Source organism: Scleropages formosus, chromosome 1, assembly GCF_900964775.1.
Source record: "Scleropages formosus chromosome 1, fSclFor1.1, whole genome shotgun sequence".
NCBI lineage: Eukaryota > Metazoa > Chordata > Actinopteri > Osteoglossiformes > Osteoglossidae > Scleropages > Scleropages formosus.
In genome coordinates, this window is record NC_041806.1 from 43,535,057 (window position 1) to 43,551,271 (window position 16,215).

Sequence of the window (16,215 nt, forward strand, 5' to 3'; positions counted from 1 at the left end):
GGGGCTCCTTGGCCATCTGCGATGCGAGTGGCGGGCCTTTGCTGCACATGGTTTAAATAGCTACTAATCGCTATGGCCTTTGTCTCGACCGTATACAAGGGGCAGTTTTGGCAGTGGCAGAAAACACCTCGGCGTCTGTTTCAATGTACTGAAGAATAGCTGCTTAATGAGTGTACATACAAGGTGTAATTTATTAATTAATGCAGGGCAGCCGCTTGCGGTGAATGAGGAATCGTAAAAGTGGAGTGAAAAAACAGTAACTTTGAGAAAGATTTCCTTCATGCTGGTTTTTGCTCCAAAGGTACTGTCAGCCGTAGGATACAGCGCTGAATTGTGGGAAAGGCAACGTATAGACACATAGAACGGGCTAGCCTCCCCTGCATCCAAAAAGTATAAACTTGAATGGTCGGTGCATGGTTGAAACAGGTGCAACTAAAACGTTCACGTTTTAGAATCGATTTTTTTTTTTTTTAAAACCCAGAGGAGCGGAAGTTGTGACAGTGTCCCTGTACGCAGGAATGCAATCGTATAAAAGCACGAGAGGTCTCCACGATGGAGAATATCAGCAAGACCCCCCCCCCCCCCCGAAGACGTCTTTGTCGCTTTTTCATAAATAATACACAAAGCCTGGCGGATGTTTCGGGGGCGAGCTTTATGGCACAAAGCGCACAATGCTGACATACTCCGGCAGCCGTGTGCACAACATCGTACTTCCGAGCAACATTTCTCAAAACCGACAGGAACGTTATAAAAGTGCCTAGAGGGAGAGCGTGAAACCAAAACAATGCATCAAAAACACACACGCAGCTGTTACTGTTATGCTCGTACAAAGCAGTGTTGACAGGTGAAAAATGGATGTTCTCATCGATTGTCCGTGTAAAATAGGTTCCGCCCCCTTACCACGATTGGCTGTGGAAGATGCCAATCAATACAACGGGAGGCGGGGCTATCTGCAGTCACCGCACACCGACGGCTCCGACGTCTGACTAAATGATGGGTTTTGGACAAATCCTGGGTCGTCGCCGCTACAGATACATGCCGTTGATGAGGTAGTCGGACTCCTCGGACGTGATCGGCCGGGCCTTCTTCAGCTTGCGGCGCACCAGGCGCAGACGGCAGCCCACCATGAGCAAGAGCAGCGCGGTGATGATGAGGCCCAGTGCCAGTGGGAGGATTGCACCTACAGGGGGCGGTACAGAGCAGAAATGCACTCGCTGACGTACGCATTCATACGTTAATAAGTCGATGGCTGAAGCAGAGACGTGTACTGCGCAGCGGAGGTTACGCCAACGGGAACTGATGATGGGCTCTAGACCTGACTCGGGGACTGGGTGTCCTCCTCGAACAGGATCCACCTTCCCCACCACCGTGGAACTCTCATCTTTGTCTTTATGAACGGCTCCTGGCATAAGTTTAGCTACAGAAAGCAGTGCTGTTGAAGAAAATACAACAGACAATCCAATGTAATTGTGATTTATTTTCCCCCCGAAATTTTTCAACTAGTTTTATTCATCTTAAACTGTCTCTTCTACTCACAACATACACTCCACATATTATACAGACGCACTGTCTGAAACTGCTTGTCCCATTCGAGGTCGCGGGAAGCCGGAGCCTAACCCGGCAACGCGGGGAGTAAGGCCGGAGGGGGAGGGGACGCACCCAGGACGGGACGCCAGTCCGTCGCAAGGCACCCCAAGCGGGACTCGAACCCCAGACCCACCGGAGAGCAGGACCCGGTCCAACCCATTGCGGCCACCGCGCCCCCGGTCCGCATATTACAGTATGAAACAAAAAGTTATTAGAGATGTGAAAATGTGAAAAATGTCATTAGAATGACATGGGAGTAGTGCACGGTTGCGCTCTCACGTGTCTCTGTCGGCTTGCTAGGTTGAGGACCGGTGAAATTCTTCTGTTTGCCTGCATCTGAAATTCGTGCAGAAAACATATTTGCATACAATTAGCCAGAGTGCCTTTTAACTTAATACGCCGCAGTACTTTTCTCAGATAAAGGATTTATTAAACAGATTTCATTAAACAGGAATTACCCACATAGTCCCTTCGACTGAGGATAGTACTGCTTTGTGCGTTAAGTGCAATTTAAATTCCTCTGTTTACTGAGAAATAAGCAACCATCTACCAGCACATCCTCTCAACTGCAATAAGGAAATAACACTGATATTGAGGTCCCTCTGAGGTCCCTCTCACAAGCATCTCGGGCAACTGATGTTTCAGGCGATTTTGCCTTCAGGATAAGAAGTGACAATGAAAGGACGTACAAAACCCACCCGGCTTGGGGATACACCGGTTCGCACAGTCCTCCTCCCGCAGGAAATTGTTGCCGTTGCCCTTGCAGCCCCCGAAGATAAAGCGCTTGCACACCCCGGTGAGCTGGTCGTAGTACCAGCGCGAGAACACGCCGTTGCAGGGTCCGGCGTCGTGGGGTGCCAAGCAAACCTCTAAGGAGACGGATACGCAACTCGGTCAGGAGTTATAGTCCGGGGCCAATTAGGATAAAAGATGGCTGAGTGTCAGTTTTACCCCCCCGACATACAGTATGTATTATTTTGCCTCCCCTCCCCGGGCTGACCGCAGTAATGCTAATGTCTCTCCACAGCCTTGACACTTGAGCTTCATCTATGAGCTGAAGAATGGACATCTGCTTCCAAGAAACATATCTGTGCAATATATCACGCAGGTTTTTAGTTTACATCTATTCGTTTAGGATATATTTCTCCCCCCCCCCCCCCCCCAAAGTGACGTACAGCTCAGAGTAAATAAAAATACTTTTCACAACAGGCAAAGGACTTTGGATGCAGACCTGCGATTCCCAAAGGAAAATCAGTTTGATACCACAGTTCGTATTGCATGAGTGGCTGCCTACAGAATCGGTTGAGGTTAAGAGGTTCCGAGGTGACTGTGACAGATGGTGTTGGGCAAATCTGTGATGCTATTAGGAGGTCAGGAGAGAAGTTAGTCGAAGGGATGCATTATGAGATTCTTCTTGAATGCTGGAAGGGATTCAGCAGTTCTGAGGGACAAGGGGCGCTCATTCCACCACCTCAGAGTTTGGACCTCACGTAAGTGGGGCAACCAGGCAGCCAGGGGTGGAGGACAGCACCGCACCTGCAGGTATCGGGATGCTGATCCTTTGGTGATTTTGTGAACTTTAACCACAGGCTTGAATTAATTGCTGTTAATGCATTATTTCCATGCAACGAACGGATGACATGCTTCCATGAATAAAATGCTGTAAACTTTAGACGAACCGGAATATGACTGCACTTGAACGTGAGCCGTGGATCCTCAGCAGTAGGAGCTACGGTCTAAATACTTTCCGACGAATCATCAGTGGATGTTACCTGGGCCCTGTTTGTTGTCCCGTGGGCTGTATGGAGGGGGCAGCAACTTGCCCCTGCTGTGGGCTCCGCTGGCTTTGTCTGGCTCCTCCATGGCAGTCCTGGTCCCACCTAGCAGCATCACCCCATCATCAAAGTCCTGTCGGTGTGTCACCGACCCGGAGGGGTGAGTTACCACCTTGCGGCTCCCGTCAACTAGAGAGGCAGGGGAGCAGAGCGGAGGGGTGAACGCCTGATGCACCGTGCACTCGCAGACCCTGCCCTTGTGAGCACACACATTATCGCTCAGCCCTTCCAACACAGCTGCTACAAATCCCGGACCCCTCAGGCTTCAGTCAGAGAGCCAAGGACTCACATACTGGGGGGGGAGAACTCACATTTCTGGCAGAATTCCTCATCGGAGCGGTCAGGGCACTGCTGCTTGCCGTCGCAGGCGTACGTGATGTCCACGCAGCAGCCGTCGTCACAGGTGAACTGGTAGCGGGAGCAGTGGCCCGTACACGCTGGAGAGAGGAGACACACCCCAGCTGGACCCTTCAGCAGCAAGTAAACTCACAGCGTGCCAGTACCGAGACCCAGCAGTAGCTGTGCGTGACTTACGGCTTCATAGCCACCAAGGTGTATTTTAACTATATGCCCAGTTGCCTAAAGTGGGCGAAGCCTTAGACAGAGCATCAAGATAATGGAGTTTAGGAACTTCCCCTAAGTGCAACAAAAGTGTAAGAGAGACCCACACCATAGGTGACCCTGTCATACTATTGTTATTAACCATTATTTAGCTGACGCTGTTGTCTAAGGGGACTTACATTAGGTTCATACACTAGATTACATACAAACATTTATACGGCCGGGTAATTCTTACTCCATCAATTCAAGGTAAGTACCTTGATCAAGGGCGGCACAGTGAGTAGCGCTGCTGTCTCACAGCGCCTGGGTGGTGTGAGTGGATGTGGGTTCAATCCCCGCTCAGTCTGCGTGGTTTGTACGTTCTCCCTGTGTCTATGTGGGTTTCCTCCGGGTGCTCTGGTTTCCTCCCACAGTCCAAAAGACATGCTGTTCAGTATCCCCCATAGTGTGTGTGACACAGAGAGTGTGTTCCACTGATGTATGGATAAGTGACCCTTTGTAAGTAGTGTATCTAGCAGTGTAAGTCACCTTGGTGAATAAGGTGTGTGGGCAGGTAACACTACATAGAGCTCATTGGAAGTCGCTTTGCAGAAAAGCGTCTGGTAAATGAATAAATGTAAATGTTCTACAGCAGGACAGGGATCTGAAGCCGGGACCTTTGAATAGAAGGCAATGGGATTAACCATTATGCTACCCGCTACCCCAATAGTGGACTGTAGCACGCTGGGGCGGTCTGAAGGGAGGGGCGGAGCCGGGGACGGAACGACAGCAGCTGAACCTAATCAATGCCTCTATTTCTTTCCCCGCCTCGACCAATGAGGGGAGGGAGCGACTGAGGAGCTGACGCCGGAGACGACCCGAGACGTGAGAGAGAGAGAGAGAGAGCACGACCCCGATCACACACCACCCCCATGAGATACCAGTTCCCTGTGGCCCTGTTTCCACCCCCTCCCCCTTTTGTCTGCTGACCCTCAGAGCGTTGAATAAACCCCGCCCTCTCTAGCAACCCTGGTGACTGTTCCAGATCACCAAGCCCTTGCCCCTTTGAGCATCTGACACGTAGGAAACAATCACGGCACAACAGTCTTACTGAATTAATCAGAGGTGTCTGAGTGACACCACTGCTGCGAAACACCAGACTGATTACGAAAGAAGTGTGGTACAACTTGACTTTCACGGGTGGCATTTCTAGCAGAGTAAACCGGGGCCTTTCATTTTCAATTTAACACCAGTGTACTGCCCATCCCATAGTTGGAAACCACCTGTCAGATGGGACTGGTGATTCTTCCTTTAACTATTACAACTATGACTACTACCAGGAGGACCAGTACTGCATCACCTCAGCTGTCTCCAATCAGAGAGGCATTGGATTCATCCTCCTTCTGGAGATGGGCCATTGAATAAGTGTCAAGAATTCCTGCGTCTTCACCGGAAAGGGCCCTAAGCAGACGACGCAGCGTTCTTCTCTGACGAAATCAGAGGCATATTTTGAGTCAAAATGCAGTAGGAATTTTGCCGATTTCCCTTCAGTTTGAGTTGCGGCGAACCGGCATCATGACAGTCAAGAACACGCCTGTCTCACCCTTGGGTTGGTGTTCCGGAGGCAGCACGGTGATGGTAACATTGTCCGAGCTCCGTTGCCCCGCCGTGTCTGTGACAATCATACGGAAGTGATAGGTTCCCTCCTGCAACCCAGTGATCTTCAGGATGCCTGGTTGGGTCACCTGGGGACAGTGAGGAGTTCATTGACATCACATAACCACATCATGTACTGCTCGGATGTTAGTATTACAGTATTTATGTATGTAAATAAAGTCTTACTATTGCAATAAAATCCTCTAGAATAAAACACTAATTAGCACAGCTACATAGCTCCCCAACACCACACTGTCTGCATGCTTTGCAGAGTGAAAGACGTAGGCAGTGATCTTCCGAACATTACGTCTCTATATCATAAACCTCTGTGAGCTAAATTATCAAAATGTTTCCTACAAAGGTTGAGAAGACATTTGGAAAGGTTCTAAAGACAAGGACAGATAAAATGAAGAAAAAAAGATACAGGCAAAACATTAGAAGATTAATTAGAAATTGTCTGGGAACCGAACCCCGTCCCCCCCCCAAAAAAAAATTATGGTAAATTTTTCTCCTCGCAAAGGGGATTCATGGAACAAATGGACTCTTAAGTCAGGGACATGTGGAAATTCTCAAGTTCAAGACATTCTAGAGTCTTGCTTTAGAAACGTCCAGCAAAAGACATTATCAGAATGCCCTTTGTAAAACCTTTGGTGAAGCAGCAATCTACACAAGGCACTTCATTAGAATCTGTAAACCAAGTAAATAATGAATAAATTACATAAAACTCATGACTGATGCTGCCCAGATCCAATACATTACTCCTTTTTTCACAAGGGACATGGAAATGTTGTGTAGCTGTCAAATTTAGCTCCTACACTAAAGAAGCTCTAATAAGGTTTCTCAGGAGGTACTTACAGTTGGGGTTTGAACGAGGTTCAACGAAACCCTACTAGTGAAAACATGCTGTTAAGAGCGCAGTGCAGGATATTTCTCTGTCAATGCTGTAAAACCACTTTCAAAATGAACGAGCGGAGAGGAGGATAATAGGTCACTTGAGCAAATGGGAGTCTCATTAAAAAAGTTTCCTAGGAAAAGCTCAGCACTATTGGCTCACCTTACAGGGGTGATTCAGCGGTGGACACCTTCAATAGGCCCTTTGTCCCACAGCATGGTTGGGGGGTATAATGGCCTCTTATCTTTACCAGTCCAATCTCATTCTCCTCTGTGTGTGTGTGTGTGTGTGTGTATGTCTGAAAGACTAGGTTGACTTTCAAGCTGCACTCTGTAATACAAACACATTAACAGTGTTTCTGTATGTAAGTATGTAAGTTCCATTGTAAGTAGTGTATCTAGCAGTGTAAGTCACTGTGGTGAATAAGGTGTGTGGACTGGTAACACTACATAGAGTTCATTGGAAGTCGCTTTGGAGAAAAGTGTCTGCTAAGTGAATAAATGTAAATGTAAATGTATGTGGGTCTGGACTTGAGAGGCACATGGGATCTAAATCATAACCTTTATTCCATTGTCTGTAGACTGCAAGTTAAGCACTACTTGTAGTGGGTCCAAAAATGTAAATCTTTAAATCTGTGTTCTTCATTTCATTTACTGACTCTGATACAAAATATTGTAGCTTTTGCTGACTGGACACTTGTGTTTTGTACAGAACATTTCACATAACGTATCTTAAGAGTGGATACAATCCCAAATTTAATGTTTTTGATTATTGACACAAGGGCTATGCATCATTAAATATTGCTCTTGTGTTTCATTGCTCTTAAGTATTGTTCTTGTACACTCCAGGTGAGTACAGTACTTTCACTGGGTTTATGAACAATAAAACAATAATAAAGTCATAATGCAAGACTGGATTTTTTAAAATATAAAATTAGAAAAATATGAGAATTACTTCATTGCTGCCATCCATGAAAATACAGTAATGAAAGAACATTTGTCCTTTGGTAGCTGCTCACTGCCATGGGATGGGATGCAATGCTGGATATACCAGGGCTCAGCTTTGGGCTGCGGTCTCTACCTTTGTGTTGACCGAGGGGTCTCCCTGGACCAAGGTCCACTCGTAGCGGACGATACCGTGGTCGTCCATGCTGTCCCGCCCATCCAGGACTGCCCAGTCAGTGGGCAGCTGGATCACCACGTCCGGCCCGGCGTCACCCCGGGGAGGCTCGTCGACACCTGGGGGATCGAACCAAGACCCAAACGACACACATTCTGCTCATAACTGAAACCGGGACCACCTGGAGACAGTCTTCCAGCAGATGCTGGTAGCGCAGCAATTCAGGGCCTGGGTTAAATGGTTCAACTTCCACTCCCTGCTTCTGCTGGTGTACATTTAGTTGTTTAACTCAACGGACACTTTTCTCCAAAGTGACTCGCAGCATTAAGCTACTTATTTAACCCATTTTTATAGCTGCTGGGTAATTTTACTGGAGCAATTTAGGGCAAGTACCTCAAGGGTACTCCGGCTGAAAGGTGAGATTCGAACCTGAAACCTTTGTATCCAAAGGCAGCGCTATGCCGCATAGAGATCTCGAGGAAGGTATTTTACCCTGAATTATTACAGTACAACACCCAGCTGCTTTACAACCTCAAGTGAGAAGCTGTGAATAATCAATGATTAGTTTTGAAGACACGAACTTGAATGAAGTCAGATGGACTACAGCAGCTATGACGTGACGAACCCACAGGTTCATCCAGGCGAGCGCACAAATTATATTACAGTAGCAGCGGCGCTGTTTCTACTACACTGCAGCTATAAATCACAGGTCATGATTAAGGTACAGTTCGTGCCGTTCATCATTGACTCGCGCGCAGAGAGAGAGAGAGACTGCTCACCTTGCGCACCGGAGTGCTCCGCCGCAGTCGCGTCCTGCACCCTCCGCTCGGTCGAGTCCGCGCGCGCCGGCGTGGGGCTCGCGCCGCCGCCGCGCGCCGCCGCCCGGCTGTAGCTGCTGTAGCCGCGCTGCGAACTGAACGCGCAGACGCCGCGCCCGCCGCGTACGCAGTCGAACAGAAAGCAGCCGAGCGTCACCTCCCGTTCCTCCGCGCCCCCTTCCTCCTCCTCCTCCTCCTCTTCCTCCTGCACCACGGCCACGGAGCAGCGCGGCTCGGCGCAGCACGCGCGCAGGCAGGCCCCCCGGCTGTGAACGCGCGTGGGGGCCGTGAGGAAGGTGGCACCCATGTCGATGGAGTCCCTAGTGCGGATGATGTGTCCCTGGATGGCGCTGAAGCCGCCGAGACACGCGTCGCCCCCCGCCGCCGCCGCCGCCGCCGCCGCGCCCTCCTCCTGCTCTTGCTGGAGCTGCTTGGTGAACTCCTCCAGGAGCTCCTCCACCCCCGAGATCTTGGACTTGAGGTCGGAAAACTGCGAGGCGCGCGCGGCATGCACGCAGCTCAGGGTCCACAGCAGAGACACGGAGAGCATCAGTCCCCCGTGATGATGGAGAAGAAGCCGGTGATGATTCGATGGAGACCCCATGTTTACGCAGTTCAAGAGCACCGCTTCTTCCTACCTAATTGCTCGACATTCAGTGGCTCCTTTCTCACATTTTAAAACCGTCAAAAAGTGTCCCTTAATAACGAAGACCCATCGGGATGTTTTGTTTCTCGCTCACAGGTGCGCGCCTTGTGCTCCGCAGCGATGCTCGGGAGACCTACGCGGCTAATATGGTGGTACTGCACTGCCGGCGGCGCTGGGCTAGGGTGGGACAGCGCTGTCCCCGCACGTTGACGTCACTGTGCGTGTCACGTGGAACGCACAGGGCTGCGGCACGCCCACCGAGCCACCTGCAGAGCCACCTGCAGAGCCCCCACATGTCACCTGCACATCTGTTCACCAACAAGAAGCGCGCATGAAATCCATTGAGGGGCTTAACTTAATAATTCAAACAATTATTTCAGTTGAGAAAGTTTCCCTTAGGCTTACTTTATGTAGTATATTAACAGACGTATAAAATGACGCGCCCCAAAAATAAGTGGATGGATCGGAGCAATGGTGTTATCGGTGTAATGCTGTACAGCAGATAATTTAAAGTAACCGTTAAAGTGGAGGACGGAAAGAACACAGTGAACTATATATGTTGTTGTTAGGGGACAACTAGAACGATATTTCTGAGCACTTTGTGTGGCACTTTTGTTCTCATCAGTGCGCTGCAACACTGAAAACGGGCGCTTGCGCCCGCAGGCGACACAACGCAGCATCACGTGAACACAGAGCGGGGCGGTGGGTGTCCGGTTCCAGGCTCCTGAGCCTGACCGCACAGCAGCTCTGTATGTTCATCCGCTGGGCCTAGTTAGCGACTGGTGGCGCCTCGGACCATAGACTCTGTGCAGAGTGTTGCAAACACACACACACACACACACACACACACACACACACACACACACACACACACACACACACAGAAACCGCTTTTCCCAAGCGGGGTTGCGGCGAGCCGGAGCCTAACCCAGCAACACGGGAAAAAGCTGGAGGGGGAGGGGACACACCCAAGACAGGACACCAGTCCATCACAAGGCGCCCCAAGTGGGACTCGAACCTCAGACCCACCAGAGAGCAGGCCCTCTCCAAACGCGCTGCGCCACCACACCCCCATGTTGCAAATACTGAAGGTCAAAGTAGACATCTGTATAACTGGGATGGGTTATACTGACATTCACTTTGACAGTAGGACTCACAGCTAAACCAAAAGACTAATCCCTTATACTCTTAACATTTTATTCCACGCTTTATTTCACAGTCAACTTTGATGACACTAAACATCATGACTTCTGTACAGTTGTGCCCATTACACTACCATAGTTTTAAGACATGTGAGAGGAAAAAAATAAAAAATTAAATATTTTATATTTAAATACAAATCTTAACCAACAACATTACAGCAATATTTCAGAAAGTAGTTTAAAGTTTAATTTTGTTTAGTAATGGGATTTCATATACATAGTTTGTATTATGCAGGTGTATTAAAAAAACATCTGTATTAATTTTAGTTTGAGAACATTTTTTCTAAGAATATACAGATTATATACAGAAAAAATACCTTAAACTGCATAATGTACAACAAAAATATATTTGTTCCCCACTGTATATTCCCAATGGCTGCATTATTCACGATTTTTTTCATTTGCATTGTGTCATATTATAAAACAGGCATCAAAAGTTGCCTACCCATTCCTTTGTTCTACGAATTTGTGCCAAAAGGATTAACTTCACAGACATGTGATATAATAATAGGAAAGAGGTGGGTTCCATAATCATTTCAGAAACCCTATACACAAAAGTTCTCCAAAGCCATATGCGATATTATGAGTAAGCCCTTTACAGCGTTTCACTACAAATAAAATATGTAACGGGTGCACCTTTAGGCACTGTAGTTAAAACTGAAATTTACATATCAGCTTGTGGTTCTCAAGTTAGTGGTTTAGAAAAATATTCAGTCTCAGGATTATGTAAACGCATTATAAATACAATGTCTGCACACTACTAATGTCTAACAGCAGTCACTACCAAAATGGATAGATCTGTATTTAAAGAGGATATTCAGCTTTACTAATGACCTAAACTCTTACTGAGGCACAACAAAACAACTGAACATGTATAGTATCAGTTACTGACTTTTCACAAAATCATCATTTAGTAGAACAATAAATTCACTGTTATTGAAAACATCTGGTTCACATTAACATATTTGAAACCCCAAAAATCACCTTGTTCCAGGCAAACTGAAGTATCCTACTACTTTACACAAAATCAGTACTCAGTGAATAGGACTGGAATTACCTTGACTTCCAGTGACCAAGCAATGTCACTGGAGATTGAAAGTAAGAGTTTTGGTCAAATAAATACTGAGGTTAAAGTGCAGTTTGTGAAGAGAATACTGATTCCACTCTGGATCACACCCAGGACTGCTGCTCAATCATCTGGAGGCTCCTGTTTTTCTCTGTGGTCCAAAATTGCCTTCCATAGCTTACACAGAATCCCGCCTCTGTAAAAAATGACAACTGTCGCAATCAAAAACACACAATGTCCAGTACGCTCATTAAACATGTAACAAAACATCAAAATTACACATTTTCAGAGACACAAATGACTTTCAAGTTATTCATTTCTTAAAATAGCATTTTGTTCTCTGTTGTCCAGAATTTCACTTTATAGTGGAGCAAATATAATTGGTTTACTTAGTCGGCCAATAGAGGGTAGCGAACTGCACCCGTACAGCGTTGACTGCTCGTTTGTGTCTGGTGTTCCTGAGTGGTGGTGATTGTAACAGTACCAGCAAGAAGAAGCAGACTATTACCATGATGACAAAACTAAGCTATCAAAGAAAGTCAAACAAAAATGAAGTGTTAATATGCCTAGCGGATGAATCTGTCAACAGTCAGCATAGAACAGGAGTTCGGGGAGACGATGTTTATATTTTCAGTATTTTTAATTTTCGTATTTAATATAGCAGGAAGTTAAAAAAAAAAATTAGAGTAGCTTCTGATTTCTCACAGCTAAGAATAAATTGAGGAACACTGGTATGATTTTATTCATCTTACTAACATGTGTACAAGTGATTCTGGAGTTACAAACAAAATGAGTTACAACCAACCATCCAGTCCAAACTGTTTCTAAGTTGTGAAACTAGTCACCTTTGTGTTGAAGGGATTGTGGAAATTAATGGGCACGATCTGGAGTGGAGGGCAGGACTCTACCTTAATCTCAAACTCTTGAGGTCATCCCTTGTTACATAATAAAGGATGTCAGTCAGCGTGTATTCTTCAGCTAAAATCTGGGGAAAGAAAGCAAGTACAGTGCACATTACTGCTTTTGAATGTAAATTACCACCTCTGCCCGCTTGGAGGTCCTATGCACAAGAGGTCCAAAATCAAAAGCACAATACTTTTCGGTTCGAGCTCCAGTGTGACGGAATGACCCCCCCCAGCCACTCAGAACTGCTGAATCTGTCTACACCGAGGAAGTCTCAAAGCTTACCTCTTTCAGACTCACTTCTCTCCAATCTTATAAGTGCATGATAAAAGTGTACATGTTATGTCTAATACTTTTTAATAACACTTTGTTTAATAATGGAAAAGCCTTTGGGAAGCTGCTTGTGTAATGTATACCGGTTCACATGGCGAAATGTGACAACTTGAATGTACTCAAGAATCACGTGCCTGTCTCCAAATTTCCCTTCTGTTGATGTAATGCACTCTTTGTATTGTTCTCTGAGATATACGATACTTTGGAGAAAAATGTAAAGTTAAATAATAAATAAATGAAAAGTTAATGTAAATATGGTTCAGCTTTCATGACATGAATATCCAAACAGGATATAACCCACACATGGTTTCTGAACGTATGTTGTGAACACTAATGAAAAACTTGCTCAGTTTTCAGTGGGAAAAGGGGTTGGAATTTATGTTTAAATATAATAAGCAGCTGTGATGAAAGCGGGTGTACAGAAGAGCTGTGCAATACATGTGTCGGTGAGGACATGGGTAAAGTGCATTGATGGCCCACCTGTTGGACAGCTTCTTCATCAGCACCATGGAACTCCAACCATGCGATGAGTTCCGAGTCCCCCTGCTGCATGTCCTTCCGTTCGGTGTCCCCACATGTCCTTTGGCTTGTTGCATTACCTGCGTCAAAAAGGTCCAGTGACGGTCAAATTGAAAATAACCAAACATTTGTCTCTACTATTCTCAATCTCAAAACCACAAAGTGGACATTGAGTCCTGCATCCAAAAATATGTCTGTGTGTATTTTTTCACATACATATGGATCCAAACAATGGAAAAGTCTGTGAACGATGTTTGGATCCATTTCATTGATAAACATGTAAAAATAATTTGTGGACTGTATGCTTTTCTGAAAAAATAAAAATGAAGTTGATCACATCAAGCTATCTAATTTTCTGTACAAAAACAATTAACATGCTGTATTCGTGGTAGCAGTATGTAGTGTTCAAACCACATATATGTGGCAACTGAAATCTCACAGCATTAATTTATTTCTTTAGCACAGTCATACCAGAACTGGTAGATGTGCAAGAGGATATTTGTATTTTAGAGTTTATGAACTCAAAACACATTACACATAAATGTTCAATGGACTATATTTTCATATTAAGTAAAATAGTAGCATGCTCTTTTTAGTATGCAAAATGTCCCATGACTGTTTTTCCACTGGCACACAGACACACAGTGCAGATATTTTAGTTGTGCAACACAACTCCGTCTGGTGCTGTTGCTGCATATTTCACCAAGAGGCCTTCTACTCAAGCAGAAGTGAATAAATCAGTGTTTTTCGCACGAGAAAGCACAGTTTCTCTCGCAAACACAACTGTCCTAAAGTTGTCAGCATGTCGCAGTGATCCTCGACCTCGTGACTCTCACCTCTGGGCTCAGATTTGATCTTGAGTAGTTTTATTTCTTGCTCCCTCTCCTCCAGGACCTGCTGCAGGAGGGACTGGTACTCCCGCTCCTTCTCCAGCAGCTCCTCCAGCAACCTACAGACAAAGGGCATGGGCCAGTGCTAACCACGACGTGGTCTTTACAAGCAGCAGGTTTACGGGACGGCAGGTGGTGCAGCGGAGAACGACACTGCAGGTTCCCTGGAGCTTTCCACATTACACCATTCAAGTACTTTGCCTGAATTCCTTCTTTACATTTATTCATTTAGCAGACACCTTTCTTCAAAGTGATGGACAACTCAGAGTAAAGAAAAGTGCATTTCACCAACATGCAAGATACAGACGCATGATTCTGGAAGCACAGTTTGTCCAATACCACTGTTTCTGCTAGTATACATTACATGTGTAGCTGCAAAAACAATAGATAAAGAGTACAAAATGTTTAAGAAAGAATTTTAGCTTGGACAATTTGCTTTGGAAGGATTCCAGTGTACATGTTTATTCATGTACTTTGTGGAAGACACGGTCTTAGGATCCTGTACTATGAAGAAAATCAAACAATCAATCTACTTGTCACTGAATGTCAAGCTAAAAAACATGAAATTCTCTGCATTTCTTAATTTTCAACTTTATGTAAGACTCACTCCTATATTCATGAGAAACTTACATAATATCATTGTGATATTTGCTGTGTTCACTACAGAACTGTGTGAAAACCAGAAAAAACAGAACAGGAAGGAAAGTGGGAATCGTGGAAGTGGGAAATGAAGGCTATGATGTGTCGGTCAGTTTCAGCAGAGCATCAGCTCTCTGACAGTGACAGCTGGGGAGTGTGTGTGGAGGGGGACTGCTGTCAGAGCTGTCAGATCCATTGACACTCATATAATGACATCTTAACATCATGCAATGATGTCAATGATGTAGTGAAATTACCTACTGATTTGCGAAAACAATATTTTAATGAGAAACAGAATGTCATTGATTGAATTTGATCACTGGGATCATTTAACCATTTCACTTGTCGTAAGGTTTTCAAAAATTCACTACAGACCATGCCTTCCACAGCTTCAACTATATTACAGTAGCCAGTGTAAATTATGTAAATATATGTATTAGATATACAGATCACACAAAATACATATCCTTTTGGATGCGATACCATGTCAAAGGTGTCAGCTCATTTCACTTTTGTGCTGAGACATCGCTGTCATTACAGAAATGACTGATGAGCCCACCTGTTGGTCTTCAGTTTCATCCTCCCAAGCTCCATGCTGACAGAGCGCTGGGCATTGTGTGACTCCTGGGAAATGACGGAACTGAGTGTGCTCACTCCGGAGGTGGCAACAAGGTCATCGTGTGGTGCACTGTGCGGGGCTCGACTTTGGTGGGTGGGGCTGGTCCTTGGCTCCATGTCATCATCCTCATTTTCCTGCTCAGCAGGGTCACTCTCTGAAGCCAAGCTGAAGTGTGGTCTTAGTTCTGCAGGCATTGAGGGCAACTGCTAAGTATTTACTACGACATCATAACAGAGACATGCACCTTTGCAATATTTACAATAGCAATTCATTAGTTTGAAAGTCTTAACCTCAAACTATTTGTGCAAAAAAGTTTGTATTTGGCACATAAAAGGCTCATCTAGGTGTCCAAATTGGACATTACTGATGGCTTTACTAAGAACCAGCATTTCATTTTATGGTCCAGTCACACTGTCAGAGCACAGTTTCCATGACCACGGTTTCTCCAGAGACAGCAGATGGGAATTACCTGGCACGAGGATGGTGATGGCCGTTTGGACGGCCTTCCGAATGATGTTATCCAAGGCGAACATCCAATGAGGCTTGATATTGTGGTTCCGTAGCACTTTGTTCACCTGGAGACAGGAGTCCACACGCACACATTAGCCGGACTAGTCATCAATACCTATACATACCCAGCAATAGTGAGTACTGCTACACAATGTACTTAAGAATAGCCAAGTAGGTGGATCACAATAGTTGCTATATGCAACGCAATAAACAGCAATACTACAGCCATACTGCTGTGCGGTTCAATACACGAATTTAGATCTATAAATTATGAAAAAATTCAGACATGATTACAAAAGTGTATAAAAAAAACATGTTTGATAGACTTTGGTCATATGCAAATTACAGGAAAAATATGGACCAACCAGCCTTAAAAAAAAAAAAAAAAAACTGCTATGTTTACACTCCATCAGGAAAATACTGACAAGTACAAAATCAGTT

At 45.6% G+C, this 16,215-nt stretch overlaps 2 protein-coding genes across 6 annotated transcripts in view; both read right to left on the bottom strand.

Annotated features, from left to right (window-relative positions):
* Nucleotides 1-635: 635 nt before the first annotated feature.
* lrp11 (low density lipoprotein receptor-related protein 11) lies at nt 636-9,291 on the bottom strand. Of its 4 annotated transcripts, none has more exons than XM_018743675.2 (9): nt 8,409-9,291; nt 7,591-7,748; nt 5,566-5,707; nt 3,734-3,859; nt 3,360-3,551; nt 2,286-2,456; nt 1,867-1,923; nt 1,316-1,432; nt 636-1,180 (listed from the first exon to the last, which is right to left on the bottom strand). In XM_018743675.2, exons 1-9 carry the CDS (start codon nt 9,049-9,051, stop codon nt 1,026-1,028), a joined length of 1,761 nt encoding a protein of 586 aa, XP_018599191.2. In that variant the 5' UTR covers nt 9,052-9,291; the 3' UTR covers nt 636-1,025. The 4 variants fall into 4 exon arrangements, with proteins under 4 accessions (XP_018599191.2, XP_029111042.1, XP_018599190.2 ...); XM_029255209.1 differs by having other exon boundaries at nt 2,277-2,456; XM_018743674.2 differs by having other exon boundaries at nt 636-1,432.
* A 985-nt stretch (nt 9,292-10,276) lies between these two features.
* The window catches only part of map3k5 (mitogen-activated protein kinase kinase kinase 5), a 42,925-nt gene continuing 36,986 nt past the window's right edge, over nt 10,277-16,215 (bottom strand). For both annotated transcript variants that reach the window (XM_018743687.2, XM_018743686.2), the window contains exons 25-30: nt 15,734-15,839; nt 15,205-15,448; nt 13,953-14,065; nt 13,078-13,196; nt 12,270-12,346; nt 10,277-11,557 (exon numbers count right to left, since the gene is read on the bottom strand). In XM_018743687.2, coding sequence (XP_018599203.2) covers nt 11,485-11,557; nt 12,270-12,346; nt 13,078-13,196; nt 13,953-14,065; nt 15,205-15,448; nt 15,734-15,839 — 732 coding nt within the window. In that variant the 3' untranslated portion in view covers nt 10,277-11,484. The remainder of the gene's footprint in view (nt 11,558-12,269; nt 12,347-13,077; nt 13,197-13,952; nt 14,066-15,204; nt 15,449-15,733; nt 15,840-16,215) is intronic.